Source organism: Megascapheus bottae, chromosome 4, assembly GCF_031878675.1.
Source record: "Megascapheus bottae isolate mThoBot1 chromosome 4, mThoBot2.hap1, whole genome shotgun sequence".
NCBI classification, from domain to species: Eukaryota; Metazoa; Chordata; class Mammalia; order Rodentia; family Geomyidae; genus Megascapheus; species Megascapheus bottae.
Window position 1 is genome coordinate 28,295,039 of NC_143512.1, and position 27,995 is coordinate 28,323,033.

General features: G+C 36.0%; 1 protein-coding gene across 1 annotated transcript in view; it reads left to right on the forward strand.

Moving 5' to 3' along the window:
* Mctp1 (multiple C2 and transmembrane domain containing 1) overlaps positions 1-17,616 on the forward strand; it is a 481,369-nt gene extending 463,753 nt beyond the window's left edge. Inside the window, exons 22-25 of the mRNA XM_090331048.1 lie at positions 10,337-10,446; positions 14,247-14,356; positions 15,889-15,986; positions 16,877-17,616. Coding sequence (XP_090187174.1) covers positions 10,337-10,446; positions 14,247-14,356; positions 15,889-15,986; positions 16,877-16,948 — 390 coding nt within the window. The 3' untranslated portion in view covers positions 16,949-17,616. The remainder of the gene's footprint in view (positions 1-10,336; positions 10,447-14,246; positions 14,357-15,888; positions 15,987-16,876) is intronic.
* The last annotated feature ends 10,379 nt before the right edge of the window (positions 17,617-27,995 follow it).

Here is a 27,995-nt window from a genome sequence, read left to right on the forward strand (position 1 = left end):
GTCTCTAGCTATTTTGACTGGAGTGAGATGAAATCTCAGTGCAGATTGGTCTTGCACATCCTGTATGGCCAGGGATGAAAGATAGTTCTTCATGTGTTTGAGACATTTGTCCTTCTTTTGAGAATTAAACATGGAATAGTGCAATTTGTTGAGATTGGCTGATGAGTGGATTCATAGGGGAGATTAAAAGAGATGAGTGATCAAGGTACATGTAGATGTATATGGACATATGGGTATATCAAAGTAAACTCCTCACCCTGTTCAACTAATATGTGCCATTAAAAATGTGGGAAAAGCTGCATAGAATCATTTGTAGTTGTGCAATATAAATATCATATCATCATAATGTCTCAGATTTACAGTTACAGCTACTTTTCTGGGTATTATTTTTCTTCATGTTCAAGAGAAATCATAATAATACTTTTTTTTTAAAAAAAGAAACCAATGTCACTACCTAGCCTTTGGATGATTAACTACCCTAAGCTATTTCTTTCATCCGTGCTGGTGTATAAAGGAAAGCAAAAATGACAATAAAAGAAATGTACCAATTTATTCCCTACTAATAAAGTATTGAACATTAGGGGAAAAGTATGAAATATTGGAATGCAACACAGAGCAATTCCATTACCCACTGCAGTTCTGGGTCATATACTGTATATAAAGAGTAATTACTACATTGGTTTGAGCCCACAGTAGAGGAGTAAAGAATCTGATGAAAGATTTTAAAATAAAATTTTTGCTTTGCTCCCCCAAATTTTAACATCACAAATATACCATCTCCTGGTTGCTAAAGGTGAAGGAGGAGGATCTAGGCTGGGACAGCAAGAAAATTGAAGAAAATTAAGGGCAACCTGACTTTGAAAGGATCTTAGCCAATATTCCTAATATAGAAACACTTGGAATTTTATAGTAGCTACTAAAAAATCCTTTGTACCAGGCTTAAACAACACATTCTATTAATGAAGGCCTATTCTTAATGGCTATGCATCACATTGTTGACATTAAACAGTGTATTCTGAGCCAGGCACTCAGCTCATGCCTGTAATCCTAGCTACAGGGGAGACAGATCTGTGGACCAAGGTTCAAAGTCAGTCTGGGCAAATGAATCTGAGACTCTTTATCTCCACTTAACCACTAAAAATTGAGAAATGGAGTAGTGGTTCAAATAGTAGCTTGACAGCATTGAATAAAAAAAGCAGAAAGTCCCGAGTTAAAGCTACATTACCAACATAAAAACACAACAAACCCACCACAACCAGCACCACCACCACCAAAAACAAAACCCATAGTGGTTTCTACCATACCTTTCAATTTCTACTGATGAATTAAGTTTCAGATTTGGGTTTTTTTTTGTCGTTGTTGTTGTTTTTGTTTTTGCCCAGTCTTGGGGCTTGAACTCAGAGCCTGGGTACTGTCGTTGGGCGTTCAAGGCTAGTGCTCTATCAATTAAGGCACAATACCACTTCTGTGTATGTGGGATACCAAGGAATCGAACCCAGGGTTCCATGCATGCTAGGCAATGCACCAGGCCCCAGATTTTGTTTTCTTGCTGCATGATGAACTTCAAGATTAGGTCATGCTATGCTGTTTACATGTTTCTAAACTTTCTTTTTTCTTCTTTATCTTGCTGTGATTCTGGGGAGGAATTGTGAAATTGTCTTGGATAGGAGGTGGTCAAAGCGTTGTGGATAGATAGTAAAGTAGAACAATTACAGCCCCCAAAAAAGCTTTCTAGAGAAAAATAGTGAGGTAGTTGCCGCTGAGTTATGTGAAAAGCTCTTTACAGTGTGTGTGTGTGTGTGTGTGTGTGTGTGTGTATGTGTGTGTGTATGTATGTATGTATGTACTGGGGTTTGAATTCAGAGACTTAGCCTTTTCTTTTTATTTATTTATTTTTTTATATTTTTTATTGTAATTAATAAAAGGGTTACATGATATTTGCCATATAGAAGGTACATTAATTCACATACATTGATACCCTTTCACATGTCTTGGTACCCTTTACCCTCCCCCCCCACCGCCTCCCCACCCTCCCCCATCTTGGTTTTCCCCCTTTCCCTATCCAATTTCAAATAACCAAATACAAATAAATTCAATATATCAGATAACAAAGTGAGATACTGTAACAATATGAGATACCCAAGGGACAGCAAAGGAGATGAGAGATAACATAGTACAGTAAGGACAACGATCATTCATTATATGGCTTTTGTTTCAATATCCTGGAGGTCCTTTCAATTAGCTTCATACTATATGGCCTTATGTAACAAGGTTTTGCTCTATTGCAGATCTCTGCTAGTAGAGCCCAAGGTTTCTACTGATTATGACAAATGAGGGAAACCATTGAGCCTAAGTTCCTTTGAGTCTGAGCCTTAGCTTTTTCACTCAAGCCTGGCACTCTACCACTGGAGCCATACCTCCACTTCAGTTCCAAAACTAAATAGTCATCTTTGTAAATTTTCAGTTTCTTTTTCTTTCCTTTTCTCATCAGTAATGGAGCCTGAACTCAGAACGATGTTTTATTAACATTTCTACTTAATCTTTTTTAGAAAATAAGGTAGTGATAAACATACAAACATAGGTTAAAAAACCAAATGTAAAACTGTTTACTAAGTTCTAATTCATTTAATACTTCTTTTTGTTGGGGAAATATTGTGATTATACAAGTAAAACATACTGCAGAATTTGAATCATTAGAAGAAGGTATGGAGCTGGGAGCTTGATCTAGTGGTAGAGTGCTTGCCTAGCATGCACGAAGACAGGGGTGGGTTTGATTCCTTAGTACCACCTACATAGAAAAAGGCAGAAGTGGTTCTGTGGCTCAAGTGGTAGAGTGGTAACCTTGAGAAAGCCCAAGGTCTGTGCTCACGCCCTGAGTTCAAGCCCTATGACTGGCCAAAAAAAAAAAAAAGGTGTGAAGTTGATTTAATTATTTGATTTCTGAACATATTCCCTTTATCCTTTTGTTCTACCCAACCATTTAAAAAATGTTAGGATTTAAAAAAATTACTAATTGTGTTTCTTCCCCTTTGTTGCTGTTTTTGATTTCTGTACCTTTTGTTTTGGATATGTTTATCTGATTTAGGGAGAGGAAGGGGAAGCACAGAAATAGTGAGAATGAAGTAGTTCAATAGTGATACTAGACACTATGTTGGATAGAATAACAAACATTTCTTGAAAACAAAATTACTGGTGGCAAAGTTTTGGAACATTGGTGAGTTCAAATAAACTAGTTTCATGGTAATATATATAATGTTTTTGCTATTCTAAGATTTTCTACTTAGTACATGTGTAAAATTGCTTTTAAAAATGAAATTTATTCTTTTTTCATTTTATTTTTTATTTATCAAGGTAATATATAGAGGGATTACAGTTGTATTTGCCAGATAGTGGGTGCATTACTTCTCACACATTGATACCCCTTCTTATGTTCTGTCTCCATTCCCCTCCACTCAGGCCCCAAAATAAAATTTCTTGAGGGAAGGGAATGTGGCTTAGATGCAGTGTTTGTCTAGCATGAGTGTTTGTCTGGATGAGGCCTCAGTTCAATTCCTTGGTACCACATAAACAATAAATAACAATAATAAAATAAAAGGAAAAACAACCATTAAATTTAAAGAAAAGAATAAAATTGTTTGGCATATCATTAAAAAATAAGTTAGGATATTACATATTGAATGTATTTCTATTTCAAGCTAGAACTCTGGGCCTGGGTGCTGCCCGAGCCTCTTTGTGCACAAGGTTTGAGCCATAGCACTACTTTTGGTTTTGAGTGGTTAACTGGGGACTTTTCTGCATGGGCTTGCTTTAAAATGCAATTTCTCAAATCTCAGCCTCTTGAGAAGCTAGGATTACAGGCCTGAGCCACTGAGGTCTGGTTTCTAATTTAATTAAATTAATTAATTTTGCCAGTCCTTGGCTCGAGTTCAGGGCCTGAGCACTGTCTGTCAGCTTTCTCAAGGCTAGAGCTCTATCACTTGAGCCATAGCACCATTTCTGGCTTTTTCTATGTATGTGATACTGAGGAATTGCCAACTGGGTCATTGTGCCTGCTAAGCAAGAACTCTACCACTAGGCCAAACAGCTGGCCCCTCAAATTTAATATTTAAATTTTCTGATCATAGTATTTTCCTAAATTTGCCTCTCATTCCCCACCCCCACACCTTTTTTTTCTGGTGGTATGGTTTGAACTTGGAGCTTTGGGCCTCCGAGCTTTGGGCCTCCTCTGCTGGCCCTCTTCCTCAATCCACAGCTATTTTTTTTGTTTTGTTTTGTTTTGTTTTTTTCTTTTTTGTTGGTCATGGGACTTGAACGCTGGTCCTGGGAATTTTCCCTGAGATCTTCAGCTAAAGGCTACTGCCCTATCCCTAGAGCCAAAGTGCCACTTCCAGTTTTCTAGTGGTTAATTGGAGATACAAGCACTTTAGTGCCTGGGCTGGCTTTGAATTGAGATCCTCTGATATCAGCCTCCTGAGTAGCTGGGATTACAGGCATGAGCTACTGTGCCCAGTGAACTGAGGATTGTTTTACTTTGTTTTCTTTGCCAGTCCCGAGCTTGAACTCAGGGCCCCGAGCACTGTTCTTGGGCTTTCTCAAGGCTAGAGCTCTACCACCTGAGCCACAGCACCATTTATAGCTTTTTCTATGTATGTGGTACCAAGAAATTGAACCTGGTCTTTGTGTGTGCTAGGCAAGGACTCTACCACTTGGCCAGACTCATGGCTTCACAGCTGTTTTTTATGGTTAGCTTGTAGCTGGATGGAGCATTTACGATATATCTGTCTCGACTGGCTCTAAACCATGACCCTTGGCTCTCAGCCACCTGAATACCTATGATCACAAGCTTGTGTCATCGGCACCCTCTTAAATGTTTCAGTTTTATAATTCTACTCAGTATGTTGATTTTGTTAAAAGTTAGAGTCATATCTGAAAATGTCTATTTGTAAATAACTTTGAATGAATTATTAACTATACTAGAAATATCATTTGTATTTATTTTTTATAAATTTTTTTCCACTTAGCCTTAAAAAAAAAAGCAATGATTTATACATTATAACCCTGAGCTACATCCCAGCTCTAGTTGTAGTGCTGTGGTTTGTTTATACTTTTTACAAAGTAACTTTTTTTTTCTTTTGCCAGTCCTGGGGCTTGAACTCAGGGTCTGGGCACTGTCCTTGAGCTTTCTCAAGGCTAGATATCTACCACTTATGTCACAGCACCAGTTCTGGATTTTCTGTGTATGTGGCACTGAGAAATAGTATCCAGGGCTTCATGCTAGGTGAACATTCTACCACTAGGTCACACTCCAGGCCTGGAATAATAGCTTTTTAATTTCACGTAACCACGCTGGCTATCAAATATTTGTGTTCAACGTACTTTCCTTGCACACATACTTGCACTTTATGATTCATTTTTAACTTATTTAAAAAATTAATGTAGGTTAATTTTTGGAGGTATCTCAGGTAATTAAGGTAGATTCTGCTTATCTTAGGTAGATTTTAATATTTTCTTTTTAAAAATATTTTTATTGTAATTAATAAAAGGGTTACATGATATTTGCCAGATAGAAGGTGCATTAATTCACATATATTGATACCCTTTCACATGTCTTGGTCCCCATTACCCTCTCCTCCACCCCCACCCTCGTCTTGGTTTTCCCCCCTTCCCTATCCAATTTCAAATAACCAAATACAAATAAATCCAATATATCAGATAACAAAGTGAGATACTGTAACAATATGAGATACCCAAGGGACAGCAAAAGAGATGAGATAATATAGTACATAAAGCACAATAATCATTCATTATATGGCTTATGTTTCTATATCCTGAAGGTCTTTTCAATTAGCTTCATACTATATGGCCTTATGTATCAAGGTTTTGCTCTATTGCAGATCTCTGCTAGTACAGCCCAAGGTTTCTACTGATTATGACAAATGAGGGAAACCATTGAGCCTAAGTTCCTTTGAGTCTGGCTTACTTCACTTAGTATTTTTTCTAAGTCTTTCCATTTCCTAACAAATGGGGCAATATCATTCTTTCTGACAGCAGCATAGAATTCCATTGTGTACAAATTCCACATCTTGTTGATCCATTCATCAACTGAAGGACATCTAGGTTGGTTTCATATTTTTGCTATGGTGAATAATGCTGCAATGAACATTGTTGTGCTAGTGGATTTAGTATGTCTTTGTTTCTGGATGATTGGGTAAATGCAAAGTAGTGGAATTGCTGGGTCATAGGGGAGCTCTATGTTTAGCCTTTTGAGGCACTGCCATACTGCTTTTCATAGTGGTTGAACAAGTTTGCACTCCCACCAACAGTGTAGTAGTGATCCCTCCTGGCCGCATCCCCTCCAGCATCTGTTGTTATTCGTTTTCCTGATCCTGGCCATTCTAACTGGAGTGAGGTAGAATCTTAGAGTTGTTTTGATTTGCATTTCTTTTATGACCAGAGATGTTGAGCATTTCTTCATGTGTCTATAGGCCATTTTTGTTTCTTCTTCAGAGAAGACTCTCTTTAAGTCTTTGGCCCATCTTTTAATGGGATGGTTGTTACTTTGGAGATTAGTTTTGGAAAGATTCAATTTTTTGAGCTGTTGATATATTTTACATATGAGGCCTTTGTCCATTGTTTGGTTGTTGAAGATCTTCTCCCACTCTGTAGGCTTCCTAATTAATTTACTAGCTATGTCCTTTGCCATACAAAATCTCTGCAGTTGAATGCAGTCCCACTTATCCAGCCTTTCTCTGATTTGTTGTGATTCTTGGTGATTTTTAAGAAAGTTTCGACCTGTGCCAAGGAAGCCTAGTGTATCTCCTATTCCTTCTTGTAAACTTTTTAGTGTGTCAGCTTTTACCTCCAGGTCTTGGATCCATTTGGAGTTAATTCTAGTGCAGGGTGACGAAGAACGATTCAACTTTAGTTTCCTGCAGGTGCTTAACCAGTTCTTCCAGCACAACTTGTTGAAGAGGCTGTCTTTCTTCCATTCTATTTTTTGGGCTCCCTTGTCAAAGATTAGGTGGCCGTAGGTCTGTGGTTTAATATCTGCGTCCTCAGTTCTATTCCATTGGTCTTCAGGCCTGTTCTTGTGCCAGTACCAAGCTGTTTTGATAATTATTGCTCTGTAATAGAGTCTAAAGTTTTGAATTGAAATTCCTCCTGCACTGTTCTTTCTGGTAAGAAGTGTTTTTGCTCTACGGGGTCTTTTATTATTCCATATGAAATTTTGGATTGCCTCTTCTATTTCTTTAAAGAATGCCATTGGGATATTGATGGGTATTGAGTTGAATTTGTAGATAGCCCTTGGCAGGATTGTCACTTTCACAATGACAAGTTTTCATCAAAAAGGTCCTTTACATTATTAGTTAAGCTAATTCCTAGGTACTTTATTTTCTTTGAGGCTATTGCAAAAGAGTTGCTTTCCTGATTATTGCCTCATTCCTCTCACTGTTGGCGTAGAGGAAGGCAGTTAATTTTTGAGGGTTAATTTTATAGCCTGCTACCCTTCCAAAGTTTTGAATCAGCTCAAGGAGCTTGGGAGTAGAGTCTATAGGATTCTTTAAATACAGAATCATATCATCTGCAAAGAGGGATAGTTTTACTTCCTCTTTCCCTACTTGGATCCCCTTTATGCTTGCTTCTTGCCTTATTGCACTGGCTAGGAATTCTAATACTATGTTAAAGAGGAGTGGAGAGAGTGGGCATCCTTGTCTCATTCCTGATTTTAGAGGGAATGGCTTTAGATTTTCACCATTAAGTGTAATACTAGCAGTGGGTTTGTCATACACAGCCTTTATTATATTGAGGAATGTTCCATGGATTCCTAGTTTCTCCAGAGCTTTTAACATAAAGGGGTGTTGGATCTTGTCAAATGCCTTTTCTGCATCTATTGAGACAATCATGTGATTTTTGTCCTTGCTCTTGTTGATGTGTTGAATTATGTTAATTGATTTGCATATGTTGAACCAGCTTTGCCTCCCTGTGATGAATCCTGTTTGATCATAGTGCATAATTTTTTTGATAGGTTGTTGTAGACGGTTGGCCAGTATTTTGTTGAGAAGTTTTGCATCGATGTTCATCAAATAAATAGGTCTATAGTTCTCTTTGATGAATCTCTGTCTGGTTTGGGGATGAGGGTTATACTGGCTTCATAGAATGAGTTTGGTAAAGAACCTTCATTTTCGATTTCATTGAAGAGCTTGAGGAGTATTGGTGTGAGCTCTGCTTTGAAGACCTTATAGAATTCAGCTGTGAATCCATCTGGCCCTGGGCTTTTCTTAGGTGGAAGTTCTCTTATTGCCATTTCTATTTCAGTGCTTGAAATAGACCTGTTTAGTTGGGTTAGTTCTTCTTGGTTCAGTGTGGGTATGTTAATTTTAATATTTTCTAAGTAGTTTATATACCTGCTGAGTAACATAAGACTTCATATTCTACAATGGTGCCTTAGGATGTTGAATCAATCAATGTGTACAACTCATTTTAACTGAGGATCTGGCCTGCTAAGCGCTTTCTCATTTCTTTTGTAGAAAAATTTATTGATTATTCCCTACAAACTTTAAAAACACATTTAACTTTCCCCATTTTAGTCCACTCCAAATGTTTGTAACTAAATTAAAACTAGGTAATTAAGTTAAAAAAGAACAGTATTGCAATATAGAAATACGGCATCAATTTTCAAAGGTGTTGTAAATTTCTTAAGATTATGCTCAAGTGTGTTAAACATTTTGTCACTGTGAAAAGTCATATAATTTTGAACTAGAAAGGACCTTATTCATTCTCAGCAGACTTCCATTTTACAACCAGCATGAGTATCTTTCTTTTTCTTCTTCCCTTTTCTTTTTGGTGCTAGAGATTGCGTTGAAGGCCTTGTACATTTTTTTTTATTTTTTGTTTTTTTGTGGGTCGTGGGGCTTGAACTCTGGGCCTGGGTGCTATCCCTGAGCTCTTCAGCTCAAGGCTATCACCCCTACCCCTTGAGGCAAGGGCCACTTCTGGTTTTCTAGTGGTTAACTGGAAATGAGTCTCACATTCTTTTGGTAATCTCCCTGACAAATTTAAAATGCTCCAAGTAACTGATGTACTAGATTAAGTATGGCCCATATGCCCTTGGTCCAGTGTATTGAGCTCTCTTGGAAGACGCAGGTACACCCAGGCTTCATTATTGCTTGGTTTTCGGGTGGCCAAGTATTCACAGTGTAAAAATGCTTTCAACTTGTCTGAAATGCAAGTATGTAAATGTGCAACATGACATTATTATTCTAGCTTCCTGGCAGCTTTCGGCAAACAGTGACTGCCACATGAGGTCTCAAGTGTTCTGGCATAGTACACAAGTTTTCAAAAGATGTAATGAAATTGGATCTACATTTCCATAGATATTCAAGTTGGCATGGAGGAATGGAGTCATGGAATCAGGGTTGGATGGTCTCCCATCAACCAGCCTAGGCAATGCCTGTGATGCCAGGCTACTAAGCAGAATTTTCAATTGTGGAAGGCCACCATTAGTTCTTCCTCTGGGTCTGAAACTACAAAATGCACACATTTCCTAGGCTCACACCAGTTTGCTGGATGGTTTAAGGTTAATCCCAATTCCCTGAAGCACCAAAGATTTAAATTGAGCAGTCTTATACTGAACCAAATAAAAGAGAGGAAACAGTTAGAATCTTGACTGATGTATACATTAATATGTAATATATGAAGTATTTGTCTGTCATGAGGCTTGAACTCTGGTTCTGGATACTGTCCCTGAGCTCTTCTGCTCAGGGCTACCACTCTACCTCTTGAGCCATGGCACCATTCAGTTTTCTGGTTAATTTAAAAATCTTGTACTTTTGTGTCCAGGTTATTTTTAAATCATGATCCTCAGATCTCAGCCTCCCGAGTAACTATGACTATAGGCGTGAGCCTCCAGTGCCTGGGTATTAAGTATTTTAAGGAGGGAGATCAAGCTACATGTGTGTCTAAGAGTATCTGCTTAATTTAGTTTTCATGTGTTCTTGTAATTGTTTTGTTTATATCGTTCATAGGGTTTTCTGTTGAAATGTCTGTGGGTCATGGGCTAAAAACGTAGGATTGCTGAGTAGGGTCATAGTGGATCCTAGTTTAGTGCAAACAGTAACTCTGGACACCTGCCCCTCCAATTCCCATGATGCTCTTACTTTGATGAGCAGAAGCAATAGAATTTGAGTTCACTATAGTATGGGTCTACAATGGTGACTGTCCTTTCATAAGCTCCAATCATCCATTTAGTGTTTAATCTGTGAATGTATAAAAAAGGGACAATCACAAGCATTAAAAAATACATTTTTCTCATAGGGAATTTCTTATTTCATTTCAGGACAGTGAAAAGAAGGGATTTATAAATAAAATCTATGCCATCCAAGAAGTATGTGTCAGTGTCCAGAACATCCTAGATGAAGTGGCTTCCTTTGGTGAAAGGATAAAGAAGTAAGTGATGCTGGCATGCAAGCCTTGCCCTTCAATGGGACAGGATGTCCACTTATTTCTCAGAATGAAATGCCACATTCTTTTTGGAAGGAGATACTTCTAGGCGATACATGCTTAGTTTCGTCAATGTTTACTTCATTTCTGCCAGTCTTTGGTTTTATGGAAATTGTCAATTTTCTCCCTGGAATGTAGAACATACTGGTTGGAAAGAGTTAGCTTGAAGACAATACTGTCCCTAAATTCTAGCACATTTTTCACAGTAAAAATATGAAATCATGAAAGAAAAGCAATCTAAACAACGATTTCAGGTAATTATATATCTGCATTTTATTACTGCTCTACATATATTTTGACGAAGTTTTTCTAAATTACAAAATTTGTACTAATTTTAATACTCCCTCAATTTTTAAAAAAATAGCAATTAATGAAATAAGCCAATGTTGGTGATCCTTAATAATATTTTTTTTTTGTTCAGGCATGGGGCTTGGACTCTGGGCATTGTCCCTGAGCTTTTCAGCTCAAGGCTACCACCCTACCCCTGGATATACAGCACCACTTCCGGTTTTCATTTGGAGATAAGAGTCTGACATTCTTTAGTGCCCAGGCTTGCATCACCACACCTGGGTAAAAAAAAAAAAAAAAATCAATTTTTTTTTTTACAATAAAAATCCTTTCCTTAATTTTCTCAAACATGAATAAATGCTTTTTAATAAAGCCGTTTATAAATACAATGAAAAGTGGTAGATTTATGATTATGAGGTAAAGGTATATGAAAGATGTGAAAAATGATCTGTATAGCAATTTCTAATCACTTATTCAAAAAAAGGTGGTAGATAACTGGAAAAATCGCTTTTTTTTCAAGTTTCACAAATCTGTCTTGTTTATCATTTAAAACCACAATTTTCCTGGAGATTTAAATGTAGGATATACACAGAATTATTTAAATCAAAGGTATGAGTCAATCACCCAGTGCCTTTCACATTTCAAGGGATAATGCATTTATACTACATTTTCATATATGCATGTGTGCTGAGTTTCTACCTTCTTATATATTGGAGAAAGCTTCCCTTTCTCAAATGTCAAGTGAGAATAGACAGATAAATTCCTAAGTAGTATATATGTATAGTATGAAGCCCTAAATTTAGGACAGTTTTCTGGGACTACCTGAATGAGAAAAGACACCTCTGTAATAGGGTGGGAGTAAGGCTCAGAACAGATATTTGGTTAAAGAGTACAAGGGCCACCTGAAGGATATGACTGGATTCTGGTAGTTAGGATAGTGTTGGGGAAACCCTGGTTTTGTAGAATTTACCAAGCAAAGATACCAGATGTATGCTACATCTCCGCTGTACAATACTAATAAAGAAAGCAGACTCACATGCAATCTTCAAGCACAAAAATCAGAAGTGTCTATAATAAATATCACAAAAATACCACATTTTGTTAACTAATCATTCCAGAACTTTCTTGGGGAAAAGAAAAAGGGCAAGACTTTCCCATCTAATGTTAGGTACTTGGTAAGGATTTTTTACTCCCCTTGGAAATGTAAAGAAAACACAGGGGATCCTTCAATAATGCTGACCAGAAGGAAGGTTTTGACTGAAATGCCAGTGCCCTCACACATGGAGTAGTGTGACACATAACATAATGTCTGAACTGAGCCGTAGGAAAGCAGACTCTCAGCCTTCTGTTCTCACCAAAAGCAGTAAAAAAGGAAGGGAAGAACCAGTGTCCCTCAAGGAGGGAGGGTATAATCCTTCATTTGCTGACAGTTACTAGATAATGATGCTGACCACAAAAAAAACATCAAATACAGAGAAGACAGCCTCTAGCTGGATATGGTGACAAATATCAGCAATCCTCACACACAGGAGGAAGTGGTAGGATTCAGTTTGAGGCCATCTCAAAGAAAGGATGGAAAAGAGAAAAAAAAAAAGGTGAGGCAGTAAGGGTTATTGCAAACATCAGCCACTGTCACCAGGCAAGTTTAGTTGAGTCTCTGATGTTTGCAACTCTTGTCTCCACTTAACCACCAGAAAAGTGGAATTAGTGCTGTGGCTCAAAGTGGTAGAGTGCTAGCCTTGAGCTGAAGAGCTCAGGAACAGCATTTAGGACCACCACTGACGCAAAAAAGTTGCTCCCCACTCTAGTAAAATAAGTGACCATAAAGGTAAGGAGTAACTCTTAAAAGTGTTATGCTGAGGCTACGCCTGTGAAGGAAATTTTTAAGCAATATTTTTGTTTTTAATCAAATAAATGTGTTATGAACACACTTCTCTCCAAATGATAAGGAAAATAAAATTAAACATGAATCTTTATCTGCATCATGTACAATTTTGTATTTTTCTGAAGTGCCTTTGGAGTCCTTCTTAATCCTTTGGAAGAAATATTACACTTTAGAATCCTACTAGTTACTTTTTCTTATGCACTTGGGACTGAATCAAGGGCCTTCAAGTGCTTTATCACTTGAGCCATGTTCCCAACCTTTCTTCTGTTCTTAAGGTCTCCTAAACGTAGCCAAGGCTGGCTTCAAAATTTGTGTTCACCATCCTGTGTAGCTAAAATTACATGCATGGCTGTAATATGACCTTTTGTTATGTCAATTTAGGTGGAAAGCTCTTCCTGTTATAGAGGAAAAAATCGAGGAGCAGAGGTTGATGTAACTAAAATAACTAAATTTAGGGTTTGATACTGCTCAGAACTGACTAGCTTCTTAGCTCTTTAGCTTAACAATTTAATGAAAAGAGCCAAGTCAGTCAACATAGCATATTATTTAACATTTCAAAGCATACCATGGTGTGCCATGATTTATGTATTCACCCACAGGAAGCTCCACAGCTGCTTCTATTCCTATGTAATTTTGTTATTCTCTTACAAATGATCAGAGATTAACCGCAGATTTTTTTTTCTTTTTTTATTAAAGTCTTGAATCAGGGATATGGAAAGAGAAGTCATTTTTTCCCCTCATCTTTATTGCTTCCATTTTCCTTTCTATTCCACTAAATTATTTTGCATTTCTATTTCCTTGACCTTGGTTCTGTGCTTATTACTAAGTTATTGACAATACTGTATTGTAGCCTTCTCTTGCCTAGCCCTTCACATTTTAACTCACCAGCAGTCAACAACACTGCAGACAGATCCTGCCCTGCCTTTCTGGCTTTAAATCCCTTGACAGTTTCTTCTACAAATCTACTACATACTTACTATAGCTTTCCCATGCTAGAAGTATACATGGAAAAGAGTAAGCAATGCTGACTTCATTTTTAATTTTAATTTTCTGGGGAAAAAGACAATGTTACCAAGTTTTGTTGTACTAGATAAACTCCTTTTATCCTCCTTTTCTGATTTCCAATTTGATGTGAAATATGGCTGAGTAGGAAGTGAGTCCTTAAAGGGCATCTAAAATTCAAAGGGTTTACAAAGAGCTGTAATATATGCATGTTCAGAAAATTACTGGAAACATTCCCAGTGTGGGGGATACTGAGAATGTTTAGATGAATGATACACCCTGAGACATTCCATTGTATACATTTCTAAAGGTAGGTGCTCATTTAAGCAGTGGAAAATTAAAAAAAAAAAAAAAAACATTTGGAAGGCACCAAAGTAGTGCAATGCCATCAGGTGCTATACTTGGGAATTGAAAAACTTACATGTTAATCTGTATCCTCTGACAGGCTACTATGAATGGCTTTTATTCCAGGGAGAAATGCAAATTAACTAGGTCCCAAGTCACAGTTATTTGAATCTTTGAGAGAAGGTGTGAAGTATTCAGATCCCTGATGTGTTAATTTTTCATTCAGTACTTTCAACTGGACTGTCCCATTCTTAAGCTGGCTGGCCATTGTAGCCTTCTGTGTGTTCACAGTTGTCCTGTACTTCATCCCACTGAGATACCTTGTCCTTGTCTGGGGTAAGTAAGATCTCTCCTTCTGTAAGAATGAACTATTTTTAAGGAATGAGTTATATTGCCAGTACTTTTTTGTATTTATTGTCTATAGCTTTTCCATAATGAAGACAAAGATCAGTTAAAAATCACAACAGTATAAAGATTTAGGTCTACTTTTAAGATGCAGCATTTTTCTTATCTGGCACCCTAGGATCCATCAAAAATATGGAGTTGTACAGGTTCTTCATATATCAAAGTGTGGCTTTTGTCTACATATTACTGATTTATTTTCACCATTTACACACAAACAGGCCTTTTGAGCCATATGGTCTATTCAAAAGAATATGGTTTGTGTTGTGGTACTTTTATCTTGTGTAAGTCTAGATAAACATTGTACTTACCCAGAACTCCCTACTTCAGAGGTCACATTTAGGACTATGATTCAGGAAAAGGGGTTGTTGATATTTACTGGCTCCTTAAGTGATCAACAAAACATCTTGCTAAATAAGAATGTTTACCTTTAAAGGTAGGTTTTTTGTATAATTTTGTTGTATGCTCACACTTCTTATACACAGACTCTGTGTAGGAGGTACTGGGTTCCAGATTCTCAAATGGTTTTATTTATTTCTATTTCTTTGGAAAAATCCAAGGTTTAGACTTTATGTTCATGAATTATATAAGTAGGATTAGTTATGGTTAGAAAAATTCTCTACTCGCCTTGCACAGAAAGATTTCTGAACATGTAAGAAAATGTGAATACAAACGGGTCTTCAAAAACATGTATTGAGGCTGAAAGCAGATGTCAAAGGGATAATTTTGTTCTTTACATGGGTTTAAATAAGATCTGTACGTTAGGATTTCTATTTGTCTTTGCCCCATTTTGTCATCTTGAGCAGGACCTGTTTCCTATTATCTACAGACCAATGGATTGGGATTATTTTTCTTTCCAAACTTGTACAACTGTAGATTTTCACTCATCTTTCATTCTTCTTTCTCTGATACTTAAAGTCAATGTCATTTTGTGAATTAGGATACTGAGAATGACACAATTAAGTAGGATTTGACTTGCTGAGCTATATCTTGTGATAGGTGAAAGACTCCAGGTTCTGATAAACTAGAGCTCACTGAAGACATCAGACCATATAATTTATATACAACAGTCCATGTCTTACCCACAAAACAACAAAAAAAGCAGATGTTCTAGCCTCAAATAATCTTAATTCAAAAATATAAAATGTAGAAAGACAAATTTCATCATAGGTAAAGCAGGAAGGAAAATTTGTTTTCTAGACTCTAAAATAGTTTTGCACAAGAATGCTCACTCCTTTCATCCAAAAAGCCTTGTCTGATAGGAAGGAGCTATTAAAATGCAATGAGAAAAAAGCAGCAGATGAGGAGGGAAGGTGATAGAATGAGGAAAATGATAGGAGGCGGAAGAAATGTTGGCTTCTCAATAAATATACATACAAGCTAGATCTTCAGAGTACAGTCAAATTTTTTTTCCAAAAAGTAAACTATGGATCTCAGTAATAGTTTGACCTATCACTTTTTTTTAGGCATCAATAAATTTACAAAAAAGCTTCGGAGTCCATATGCAATTGATAACAATGAACTACTTGACTTCCTTTCCAGAGTTCCTTCAGATGTACAAGTGGTATGTAGGTTTCATTATTACTACTTTTTTTTTTAATGTAATGTACCACTGGATTTAAAAGACTTTAGAGGAGCCAGGTAAGTTAATAAAGCCTGTAGCAGATTTTACCAGTCAGGATAAACTTTCAAATACATTTAGACTCTTAAAAAAAAAAACTACCAGTAATCTGAGAGAGAATCCTCCTCCAAGTTAAGGTCAGCTAGAAAGGACATCATCACCACTTGATGGGAAAATAGGAATATATATACACACATTTCTGCCCCCTGGTCATGGGGCTTGAATTCTAGGCCTGGGTGCTATCTCTGAGCTCTTCAACTCAAGGCTACCGCCCTATCACTTGAGCCACATTGCTACTTCCTAGATTTGGGTTTTAAGAAAGGAACATTTTCTTTTTCTACAAAATTGCCACAAACTATTTGTCCTTATGACATTAAAGATAATTTAGAAATCAGTAAAGGAAGAAGGTGACTACTTTTTGAATACTAGGGCATACTTTACAAATCCTTTGATGGAAAAGGTTGGTACCATCAAGTTTTAAAAATTATTTATATATATATAATACACCAGGTATTTCTGCAACCTGACACTGGTCTGAATAAATGATTATTCAATGAAGAAAATGTAGAGTCAATTATAATTTTTCTTTTAAAATAGTGGTTGAGTTTTTAATAATCATAACAGTCTAACTTCCCATCAGGGATCCATGAAATTTGTGGCAGACTTTCCTTTCTGATTCTTGCTCTATCATTCTGTTGTTTTCTGTATCCTAGTGGGAGATTCCATTAGCCTTAAGAGAATACTTCCCCCCAAGCAGTCTCTCATTCCTTTGCTTGTCAACTTCCTCAGAAAGTGGCCACTGACCACTCTTTCTCTGAACTCTGTTTAAACAGGTGCAATACCAAGAACTGAAACCAGATCCTTCTCATAGCCCATATAAAAGGAAGAAAAACAATCTTGGCTAGCCAAGTCCCAGAACTGAGGAGACCAGCATCTGTTTGAGAAGATAAAAGAAAAAGCCTTTCTGCTTTGTATTTATTTTGCCTTTTTATCATGATTCAGAATTTATAAATAGTGTACAAAAGGTATATGTCTTTGAAAATATACTTCCATTGTATAGAATTGATAAAGGTATTGCTAGTACTCTGAAAGCCTTGTTAGCTATGGATAATATATTGGAGAAAGAAGTGTAAGGGTACTTATCAAAGATACAAATTATCGTTTCTGTTAAGTTTTAATGTCACTTTTTTATGTGAAAAATCCATTACCGTTTTTTGTTTTATATTCAAAAAAGGGAAATCCCAAAGCTGTAATCAAGAATACATCTCAAATTAACTTATATCCTGACTTTCACTCCTGTGCAATTATGTTGGTTTTTAATTCTGGTATATTTTACCCCCTTCTCAAGACAATCTATCCTGCAAAGCAAACTTAATAAGCCTTCTATTAATTAACCCATCTAAAACCTTAAAAATCTCTCCAGGACTACATAACGTAAATACTGCCAGATTTATAAGTGATTGCCTATCTAACTTTTTGTATTTACGACTACTTTAATTTATACTAAGTTAGCGAACCAATTCAGATGTCATACATAGTAGCAAACTAAACCCATAATGCTGTAGGTAAATTATACTTTGATAGTCAATAGTTCAAGGAAAAAAGTATGTGGTATCTTATGGGTTACTAAAATGCTTTAATACATCAATTTTTGTTTTTTTGTATGTGTATAAAAAGAATGCAGTGTGCTAAGACATTTCATTATTCATTCATTAAAAAATCAGAATCATTGTTGATAATATGAATGCATGAAATATTGTTTTGTAAGATAAACTGCTTACATGGGGTTATACTAAAAACATTTCAATACTTACAATAGAATATTTAAACAATGCACTTTCAAGATTGCCACAGTTTTTGTACTTAATTCTCTGATGTATCAAGGAAACGTAACCTCTAGAGGAAGAAGTAATTTGGTGAGTGACAATGTCTTACTTCATTGACTTGCTCGGGGATTCAGCTCACTTGAAATTGCTGCAGATGTTTTGCACTATTTTATTAGTAACCTAGAGTGGAGGTGGGGGGGGGTAAGGCTGGAAAATATAGAGAAGTAGAAAACAAATGTTTCGATCAAAAAAAAACTCATCAAAGCTGATTTTTTAAAGTATTTTTATTTTACAGATATGTTGTTAAATACTATTTCTTAAAATAGAACTATTTTAATCTATTTATACACTATGCTAGAAAGAATGTCAATTATATTCTCTTTCTACAGATAGAGCATATTGATGTCAAAACCTATTTAGTGCATCATGTTTGAAAATAACATGCTTGTATCTGCATATAATCACTATTTGTTGCAAACACATATTACTTCACACAGCTGTTAACTAAAGTTTATTGAGGACATAATGTGTTTTGGATTAACCTCTGATTATACCTTCTGTGAAATTTTGTTTTCTGTGTTGACTATGTCTACTCATATCTATAAAGCAAATATTCTCCAACCTCAGCTGTAACTGTTAACAGTTGACTAATTTGTTTCCTTGTATTGAATTTCAGATGTTTAATTCAATGGTAATGTTGACTACACATTCATTGCATTAAACACAAAAGAAAAAATTATGTATAATCAGTACTTTTTTTTCTAAACTGGGGGGGATGTGTAAAGATGGGGAATTTGTATGCACTTTTTAGTTATGAATGTGATGTACAGAAGAAAGTTTAAAAAAAAAATAACCCATCTCTAGTTGTACAAATGAGTTTCAACATTCTCACCTTCACGTTTCCTAATTTAGGGTGTTTTTTTTTTTTTGCTATTTAACCAATGTGCATATCATTACAAAGAAGTTTCAAGAAACAAGAAGTTTCAAGAAACAAGGCTTTTCATGAGTGTGCCTACCCTGGAATAGTGAGGCATACAATGAAGTCAAGATAGTATGAATAGCTTGAAGCATGACAGTCTGAGAATGGAGTACCTCATAGAATTTTAATTTTCTCATAGGTGCAATTTTTGTTTTAAGAAGTGGTTAATTTGTCTCGGGTTTTGAGAAACTGATCTTTAGGCAGGATACTGAATCAGTAAATGAATTTACTAACTAAAAGATCCTGAGGATAGAATCCATCACCTATATTTCTATTCCAAATTTCTGTGACTGCTGTGTTAAGCCATCCATAGATATCCATATTTTAAATTGTTCTTTTATAGATGGAGGAAAAAGCTGAATCTAGGACAGTACCATGAACAAAAAGCACTATATTAAGTTCTGGGAATTCCTTTTTCAATCACTATTGTCATTAAGACAATGTGAATAAGATAACAGTCAAAAACAATGGCCCATTAATTGACTTGCTTCTGATAGCTATTTTTCATTTTAGATGCACAAAATCCTATAAAACCTGACTAGTATACTTCTTATTCAGAGCCAATAGTTTTTCTTTTAAATCTCTAAAGCTGAAAGGCCTCCTTTGTATTAGTAATTTTTTTCATATTTAAGCTATAAAGTTTATAAACTTATTAGGTGTCCTAAATGTTTTTTAAGCCATAAATTTTGTACTTAGCAATGAAAACAAGTGTGATACATGATACTCTAGAAAACACATGGAAAGAGCCCCATTTCTCTTCTTGGAAAAGCCTTACATACTGCTAAATTAGTATGTGTTTAATAGGAGCTTTAAATGTTGAGAGTGTATGTACATATGCAGGTAATTAGTTTGATTAGTCAGTTTTGTAACAGCACGGTCAACTATGAAATAAAGCTATATAAAAATAATGTAATGAATACTTACAATACTGTCATTCCTTTCGTTGGTAATTCTTTACCAGGATAATAGGTAGACCTCAGCAAAGAAATTCTCCTTTTCTTCTGGTCAAACCATCACTCTTATAGTTTCTACAGTCATATGGTCGTAATTTATAGAGGCAATTAGTTCAATATTTATTTCAGTTGAATTTGAGGTCAAGAGAAATATTTACATCATGCAATATTTCTATTTGTTCTGTCCTAAGGGGATCTGGGTTAAGAACCAAAAAGACTAAAGTGGTGTTATGGCTCAGCTGGTAGAGTTCACGCCCCATGACCAACAGAAAACAAAATGCTACAAAAATCAAACATACAGAATTGGTTAAACCCTTCCTTTTTTGGAGGGGGGTGGGGAAGAGGGGTCCTTAGAATGAGAAAGAACCAATGTATGCAATCATATAAGATATATATTTTTTTATGGGTCATGAGGCTTGAACTCTGCCTGGGGGTTGTCCCTGAGCTCTTCAGCTCAAGACTAAGGACCCACCCTAGAGCCAAGCCCCATTTCCCATTTTCTAGATGTTAGAGATAAGTGTCTCAGATACTTTTGTGCATGGGCTACCTTTGAATCTTGATCCTCAGATCTCAGCCTCCTAAGTCGCTAGGATTACAGCCACTGTGCCTGGCTAAAAAGTTTTGAGGGTCTTTCTTTGCTAGTCTTAGGGCATGCATTCTGGGCCTGGGAGCTCTTCCTGAGCTTCTTTTTGCTCAAGGCAAGCACTCTACCACAGCACCACTTCTAGCTTTTTCTGACTATTTTACTGGAGATGAGAATCTCACAGACTTTCCTACTCCATCTGCTTTGACCAGCAATCCTCAGATCTCAGTCTCCTGAATAACTAGGATTACAGGTGTAAGCCACCAGCACGCAGGTGTTTTAAGTGTTGGTTTTGTCTTCAAATGTCACTGAAAAATTGAGACTTTTTCCTTAAAAAGTAACAAATGGTACTGCTGTTCTACACTAGTCAGTTAACAGTGTTAAACTATCTTAGGCAGAGAACTTTAAGAATATTTTAGGTATATAGCTATGCTATAGTTTCAGTAGTCACTTAGTACGCTTGTAGACTTTGCAGTGTTTCTTCAACAGGTAAGGAGTGGTCAACCTGAGTTTATGAGCAACAAGAAAATCTTATTTTCTTAGGAGGACTGCATTTGGGGAAATCCTGAAAGCCAAGAAGGAAAGTTGCTAGTGAGGAAAGATGATACAATAGTCATAATCTGATCAAAGTCAAGCTTCAAAATTGCTTCAATCAAGTTGTATTTTTATTTTGCCAGGACTCAAATGATAAGTTTGGAGGAAAAGCTAAATTCATATAGAAAGGAGCACACTGGGCTCCAGCCATCGTATTTGTCTTTTGCATTACTGGAGATATAAGACAACAGTCACACATTATTAAACAGACAGCTGGACCACAGAAGGGTAAACGCCAGTATCCCCATTTCAGAAATCCTTTTTTAAAGCCATCACTGCCCTAGAACCATATAATTACATTTCTGTTAACTGTAATCACTACTATATAAGGAAAAGTGTAAGTAAAAATCTCTGTTGAAGTCTCTAGTTCTTAGTATATGGCAAGGATATATAACAAAATTTATATATATACCTTGTTCTGGAACAATTACAAACATCAGTTTTTCTTCACAGAAAGACCTACTAACTCCATGAGAACCTACCCAGAAAAGTCAAATACTATGCATTACTTGAAGTTTTAAAACAGACAGAATGGATATGTCACTAATTTGAAATTAGTAATCATTTAAAATTTACTTTTCAAAACCCTGTACTTCCTAGAAGGAAACTTTTTCAGGGCATGGACGATGAGACATTTTGTACTTAGTTTGATGCTTGGTTAAAATGCTGACTTACAGGATGACCTAGTATACACAAACAACTGGTTCCAAAGTATTATGATGCCAGTTCAAAATTACACATGTGCTTGGTCCGTGACAATCCTGATAAACAGCTGAGCACTCGATTAGTGTACTATACTTACAATACAGGTATCCAGTATATGAATATACTGCAGTTAGCTGTATTACCTTGAAACAGTATGTAACAGAAGAAGCCACTTTCCTGGTATTCACATGCGAGGTGCAAAACAGCATGCTCCTGGAAAACAACACTAACAAAAATCTCAATTCTCTCACTAGGCAGCTGTTTCTATCAGCATTTATGAGGTAAACAGTAAGTCATATAGTGGATTTTCTCCCCCAAGATCAATGAAGAAGAAATAAATTCTTAATATCACAGTAGTGACATTCATTCAAAGGTAGTTAGGCACATTTCTCCCTCTATTTCTGGATTGAATAAGAAAATACTTTTCAGAAAACACATTCTTAAACTGAACCATAGCTCTACTTCTCTTAAGCTTCCTTCAGTATTTCTAAAATAAGACAAGTAAAAGTAAGTGATACCATGATTTCACATGAAAAGCTTCATCTTTAGCAAATGAACACTACTAAAGAGTACTGACTTCAGAATCTTCACCCAAACATGGGCGAAGCAAAATGGTAGCTGAAAATGAAGTCTAAAAATAGCTTATTATAAAGTGACTGATTAATATACATCTCAAGTACATATGACTAGAGTATTAATTGTATTTCAATTAGATCCCACATTGGAGTACATTAAAGCTTTGTTTTTGAAAGTCCAGCAGATAAAAGTTTAAATGACTTTGCAAACATTTCAAGACTGAGATAAGGAACATTAAAAAATAAATTTACTACCATTATAAACAAATACAAATCATTTACAAAAAAACTTGTAGCCAGAGGTCTGGGAGTTTGCTATAGCCTAATGGTAGAGTGCTTGCCTAACATTTATGAAGACCCAGGCTGGATTCCTCAATACTACATACATAGAAAAAAGCTGGAAGTGGTACTGTGGCTCAGGTGGTAGAATTCTAGTCTTGAGAAAGCCCAAGGACAGTGCTTAAGCCCTGAGCTCAAGCCGTGGGACTGGCAAAAAAAGGTAAAAAGAAATATCCAATGCTTTACAAAAGTTGTCGCATTAAATCTACTAATTTAGAATTTTAACTACACCTAAAAATGGGTTTTTAATAGCTTAGGAACTACTATACATGGCTTTTAACCTTTCAACCTCTTTAAAAGTCTACTTCTTGCTGGGGCCAGTAATCCTGTAATCCTAGCTATTCAGGATGCTGAGATTTGAGGATTGTGGTTTAAAGCCAGCCTGGGCACTGAAGAACATGAGACTCTTATCTTCAATTAACCACTAGAAAATGGGAAGTATGGCTGAGGCTTAACGGATAGGTCGGTAACCTGTGTTGAAGAACTCAGGGACAGTGCCCAGGCCCAGAGGTCAATTCCCGTGAAACCCCCAATAAAAAACATACACATTATAATTTTTTAATTCTATGTAACTGCTCAGTAATTCTCTACTTTAAAAGACATTATTATCAAGTAAAAAAACATGCATCTTTAAGGCAAAACTACATACCTAAGATGTAACCTCCCTAAAAACAAAAACAAGCCTACTGAAAATCAAACCATTCTGACAATTATAAAAATTTATCAACAGTTCCATCATAAACACTGATAACTAAGATCATTTAGCTGCCACCACATTAAGATGACCTTCTTCAATTGGACTGTTATACTTTGGGAAAGAGAAATGGAGAAGCAATGGTAATTCCAATTAATCTACTCGCAAGACAAATGATAGTGTGATAGGTATAAATTCCAAGCTGGATTCCAGATTTTCATTTCAGTCCAACTTACCTTCTGAACACGCCAAACTTTCTTTTTAACCTTTATTGTTTTAGAGAATAAATTCATGTATCCAAAATAAGGAGTCATTTTCTATTAACATGAATAATGCCACTATTCTCACTTAATGTTTGGAAAGGATGATAATTAGATTTGCCAAAGCTGGGTTTAAAATCGTAAAAAGCAACAGAAAACAATTTTGAGAGAATTTTCAATTCTAACTGAAGAGTTACTTCAGTTCTCTGCATTTTTTAAGGCCTATGTGTTACATTATTTGCAAACATAATACGTATGTACATATATCTAAACATATCTATTTTATTAGGATTAGTTTTTGTAATACAACACTATTATTTTGATTCCTTAGGAATACTGGCTCTCCAACAAAATATACGCCAGGAATTAGGTACTAAAAAGTATATGTGTGCACAGATTCAATGCCAAATGGAACAAAGACCTTGAAGTAAGAGCAAATACTCTACAAATATTATAGGGAAGAGTAGGGAAATACTATCATTCCTTGGCACAGGTTGAAATTTCCTAAGATCCAGAAACACAATAAATGAAAGAAATGCTGGATAAGTGGGATCGCACTACATTGCAGAGCTTCTGCATAGAAAATAACACAGCCAGCAAGATAAAGCCCATAAAATGGGAGTAGTCATACAATAGACAAGGGCCTCACATCTAACATACACTTAGAGGTGCTGGGATATAGCTGTAGCCAATGCTTGCCTAGCAAGTGCAACATCCTGAGTTCGATCCCCAGTACCAAAAAAAGAAAATTATATATATATATATATATCTAAAGTGTCTATAAATATATATAAAGAGCTCAAAAAATTAATCCCCCCTCCAAAAAAAATCCTGAAAGAAACAACCACCCCACTACTAAGTGAGCTAAAGAAGAGACTTCTCTGGAGAGGAAATAAGAATAGCCAATTGACATGTGAAGAAATGTGCAACTTCTCTGATCATAAAAGAAACGAAAATCAAAACTACGTTGAGGTTCCATCTCACCTCAGTTAGAATGGCCATTATCAAGAAAACAAAATAGTAACAGATACTGGAGGGGATGTGGCCAAACAGAAATGCTACTGCACTGTTGGATGGATTGTAAACTGGCTTAACTGCTGTGGAAAGCAGTATGGAGGTTCCTCAAAAGACCGAGCTCCCCTATGACTCACCAATCCTACTCTTGGACATTTACCTAAACAATCACAAACAAGGCCATAGCAAAACTACCAGTACAACTATGTTCATTGCAGCATTATTTACCATAGCTAAGCTATGGAACTAACCTAGATTACACTCAAGATTAATAGATCAAGAAAATGTGGTATATATAAATACAATGGAATTCTATTAGAAACAATGACATTGCCAATTTGTAAGCAAAAGGAAGTACTTGGACAAAATCATATTAAGTGTTGTACTTGATTCTGTGGGCAAGTCTCTGTCACATCTTCTCAAACTCGTGCTGCAAATTCACCTGTGGTGAAAAATGGTCTCTCTTTTCAGCCAGTCCTAAGATTCAACAAATACTATAATCAGCTATTGCAGCACATAGGATTTATATGCATTGGCTTTCCTTTTGCTGTACAGATACATGAAATTCCTCCTACGGTCCCTGTCAAGAAAAATGTCTCACTTCCTAAGGAAATGTAAACAAAGTTTTTAAAAATTTAAAAAAAAATGCTGCTAATCGAAATGTGCTCCAAGATTTGGAAAGGAGGTTTTTGTTATTGTTTTTTTAATTTTTTTTTTTTGCTAGTCCTGGGGCTTGAACTCAGGGCCTGGACACTGTTCTTAGACACTTTTTGCTCAAGGCTCTGCCACTTGAGCCACAGCACCAGCCCCGGCTTTTTATGTGTATGTGGTACCGAGGAATCAAACCCAGGTCTTCATATAAGTACTAGGCCACACTCCTAAGCCCCACTTCTTTTTAATGTAGTATATGAAGTTATTTCCATTTTTGGGGGGGAGGGGTTGTTCTCTTCCACAGGCCTCCCCCCGGATTTGGGTAACTTGTGTCTTGTATATAAGTTTATCTAATTTGGGGAAAGCAAGGAGAATGACAAAATGGTGAGGAGAAAGGGTGACCCAAGGCAACAGTGATACAGGACACTGTTGGAAATGAACTTTACAACTTGTCTAAAAGAGGATTAGGGGAAGGGAGGAGGGAAGAAAAGGGACAGAAAATAAGGGAGATGGTAACATTGTTAGACAAGAAATGTACTCACTACCTTACTTATAATTCAATGCATATTCTACAAAATTAAGAAATCTGAGGTAAGGGGTAGGTTGGAAGAGATAGGGAAGAAAAAGGAAGTGGTGACATTAATCAGATTCATTGTATTCATATACTATTCTGTTGAATGGCAGCTCCTTTTGTACATCTACTTATACAAGAATAAATGAAAACGTCACTGTACTTGTATCATACATATATATATAAAGTGTATGATAAATGTGTACATGTTCAGAATGTTCTATATTTTAAAAGTTATAAGGGTTACTGTTTAAGTTTTAAAAATATTGTTAATTTGTAATTGCTAGGTGCTGGTGGTTCTGTAATCCTAGCTACTCAGGAGGCTGAGATCTGAGGGTTGTGGTTTGAAGCCAGTTTAGGGCGAAAAGTGTGTGAGACTCTTTATCTCCAATAAATTACACGGAAAAAAGCAAAACTGGCAGTGTGGCTCAAGTTGTAGAGTGATAGCCTTGAACCCAAAGAGCCTCAGGGACAACATCCAGGACCAGCCAATAATAAGTAAATAAATAAATAATAATTTGAATTAAAAACTATATACTTAGTAGTATAACAAAATATTGTAAAAAAAATAGTTCTGCTAAAAAAATAACAAAAATCCACATCTGACCATGAGGATGTGGATGTGATTCAACAGGCCTCCATCTAGAGTATCTCTAGAGAAATGCTATCTCTTCAACAATTCACAAAGATTTCAGTTGTCTCTAGAAACTAAAATAGGTATAGATCTATATAGCGTGGTGTATGAGTTAACTATTTGAGATGTTCTGTACTCATCATCATAATAGGGAAAATTCTACACAAGTGTTATAAAATGCTTTCAACCTCTGAAATTGTCTTCTATGAATAGAACCTAAAGATGTATGCTCAGAACCAAGTAAAACAACTTATAATTTGTTTACAGCCTAGTGATTTCTAAATCTTTATCAGAGCAAAAAAAACCCCAATAAAGTATACCTTTTTGTTGCAATATTTTAACTAAGAGAATTTATCTTATAATCTGACTTATAAGGAATAGTTAACTATACCACATATCCAGTTTTGACATCATCACACAGCCTAATTCCACTAATACCATAACTAGTCTTCCTAATGCAGTACATTATAAAAACAATCCTTCTGAGTTTTCTAAGTTCCACATCAGCAGGAGGTGTAATTGGCATAACTACTTGAGAAATGCCTGAGGCAACCAACCCATCCTCATATCCCCCAAATATGACCCCTCTCCACTAATCAAGGACAACAATGACAGTCTCTCAAGTTCATCATTACATGACAAAGGTATAAGGACTTTACATTTACTCCAAGCTTTTAAAAAAATATTCTATAAAGCTATTCATTTAACTTTCTCTAATGATATAAGGAAAAGGACAAGTAGTTTATGTAGTTTATGTAACATAGGCTACCATCAACACTATACTTTTACAGTTGTTTAATAGGTAGTAATTCTTAAAAGTGTAAAACCATACTCTACCTTCTATTTGTTCTAAAATAAAAACACTAATTAAAAACAAACAAACAAACTACACAACTGGGCAGGAGTTTGGCCTAGTAGTTGAGTAGTGGTAGAGTGCTTGCCCTAGCATGCATGAAGACCTGGGTTCAATTCCTCAGTACTATATACATAGAAAAAAAAAAAAAGCTGGAAGTGTTGCTGGGGTAGAGCACTATTCTTGAGAAAGTTCGAGGACAGTGTTCTGGCCCCGAGCTCAAGCCCAGGACTGGCAAAAACAAAACAAAAAACTACCCAGCTGACACTTTACTTCTTATCTTCTTATTTCAAAAGTACAGCAGAGTACTAAGAATTTTAGAAACATTCAAAAACGAATTTTATGTTTAGAAGAATATATAAAACAAATACCATAATACTTACTCCTAATTTACCTTCCCAGATGGTAAGCCTTTTCCTCCTCTTAGAGTTAGCGTCTGTCATGCATTCCACCTGGTACATGGTAGGTGTTCAAGAAATATTGAATTCTAAACAATAATTTTGCATTTGACTTATATAGAATAAATGCTTTTCTGGTTATTTTGAGGGGAGTGAACTACAAAAATACGTATATGAACCACTTTATTTAGCTCACTGAAATTAAGAATTAAGAACCTAGAATACAACCTAAAAGATCTTTTTTATAGAACTGCATAGGGGAAAGCTGAATCTTAGCAGCAAAAATCTCCTCCCAGGGTGGTTTTTTTAAGGTGTAGTAAGGA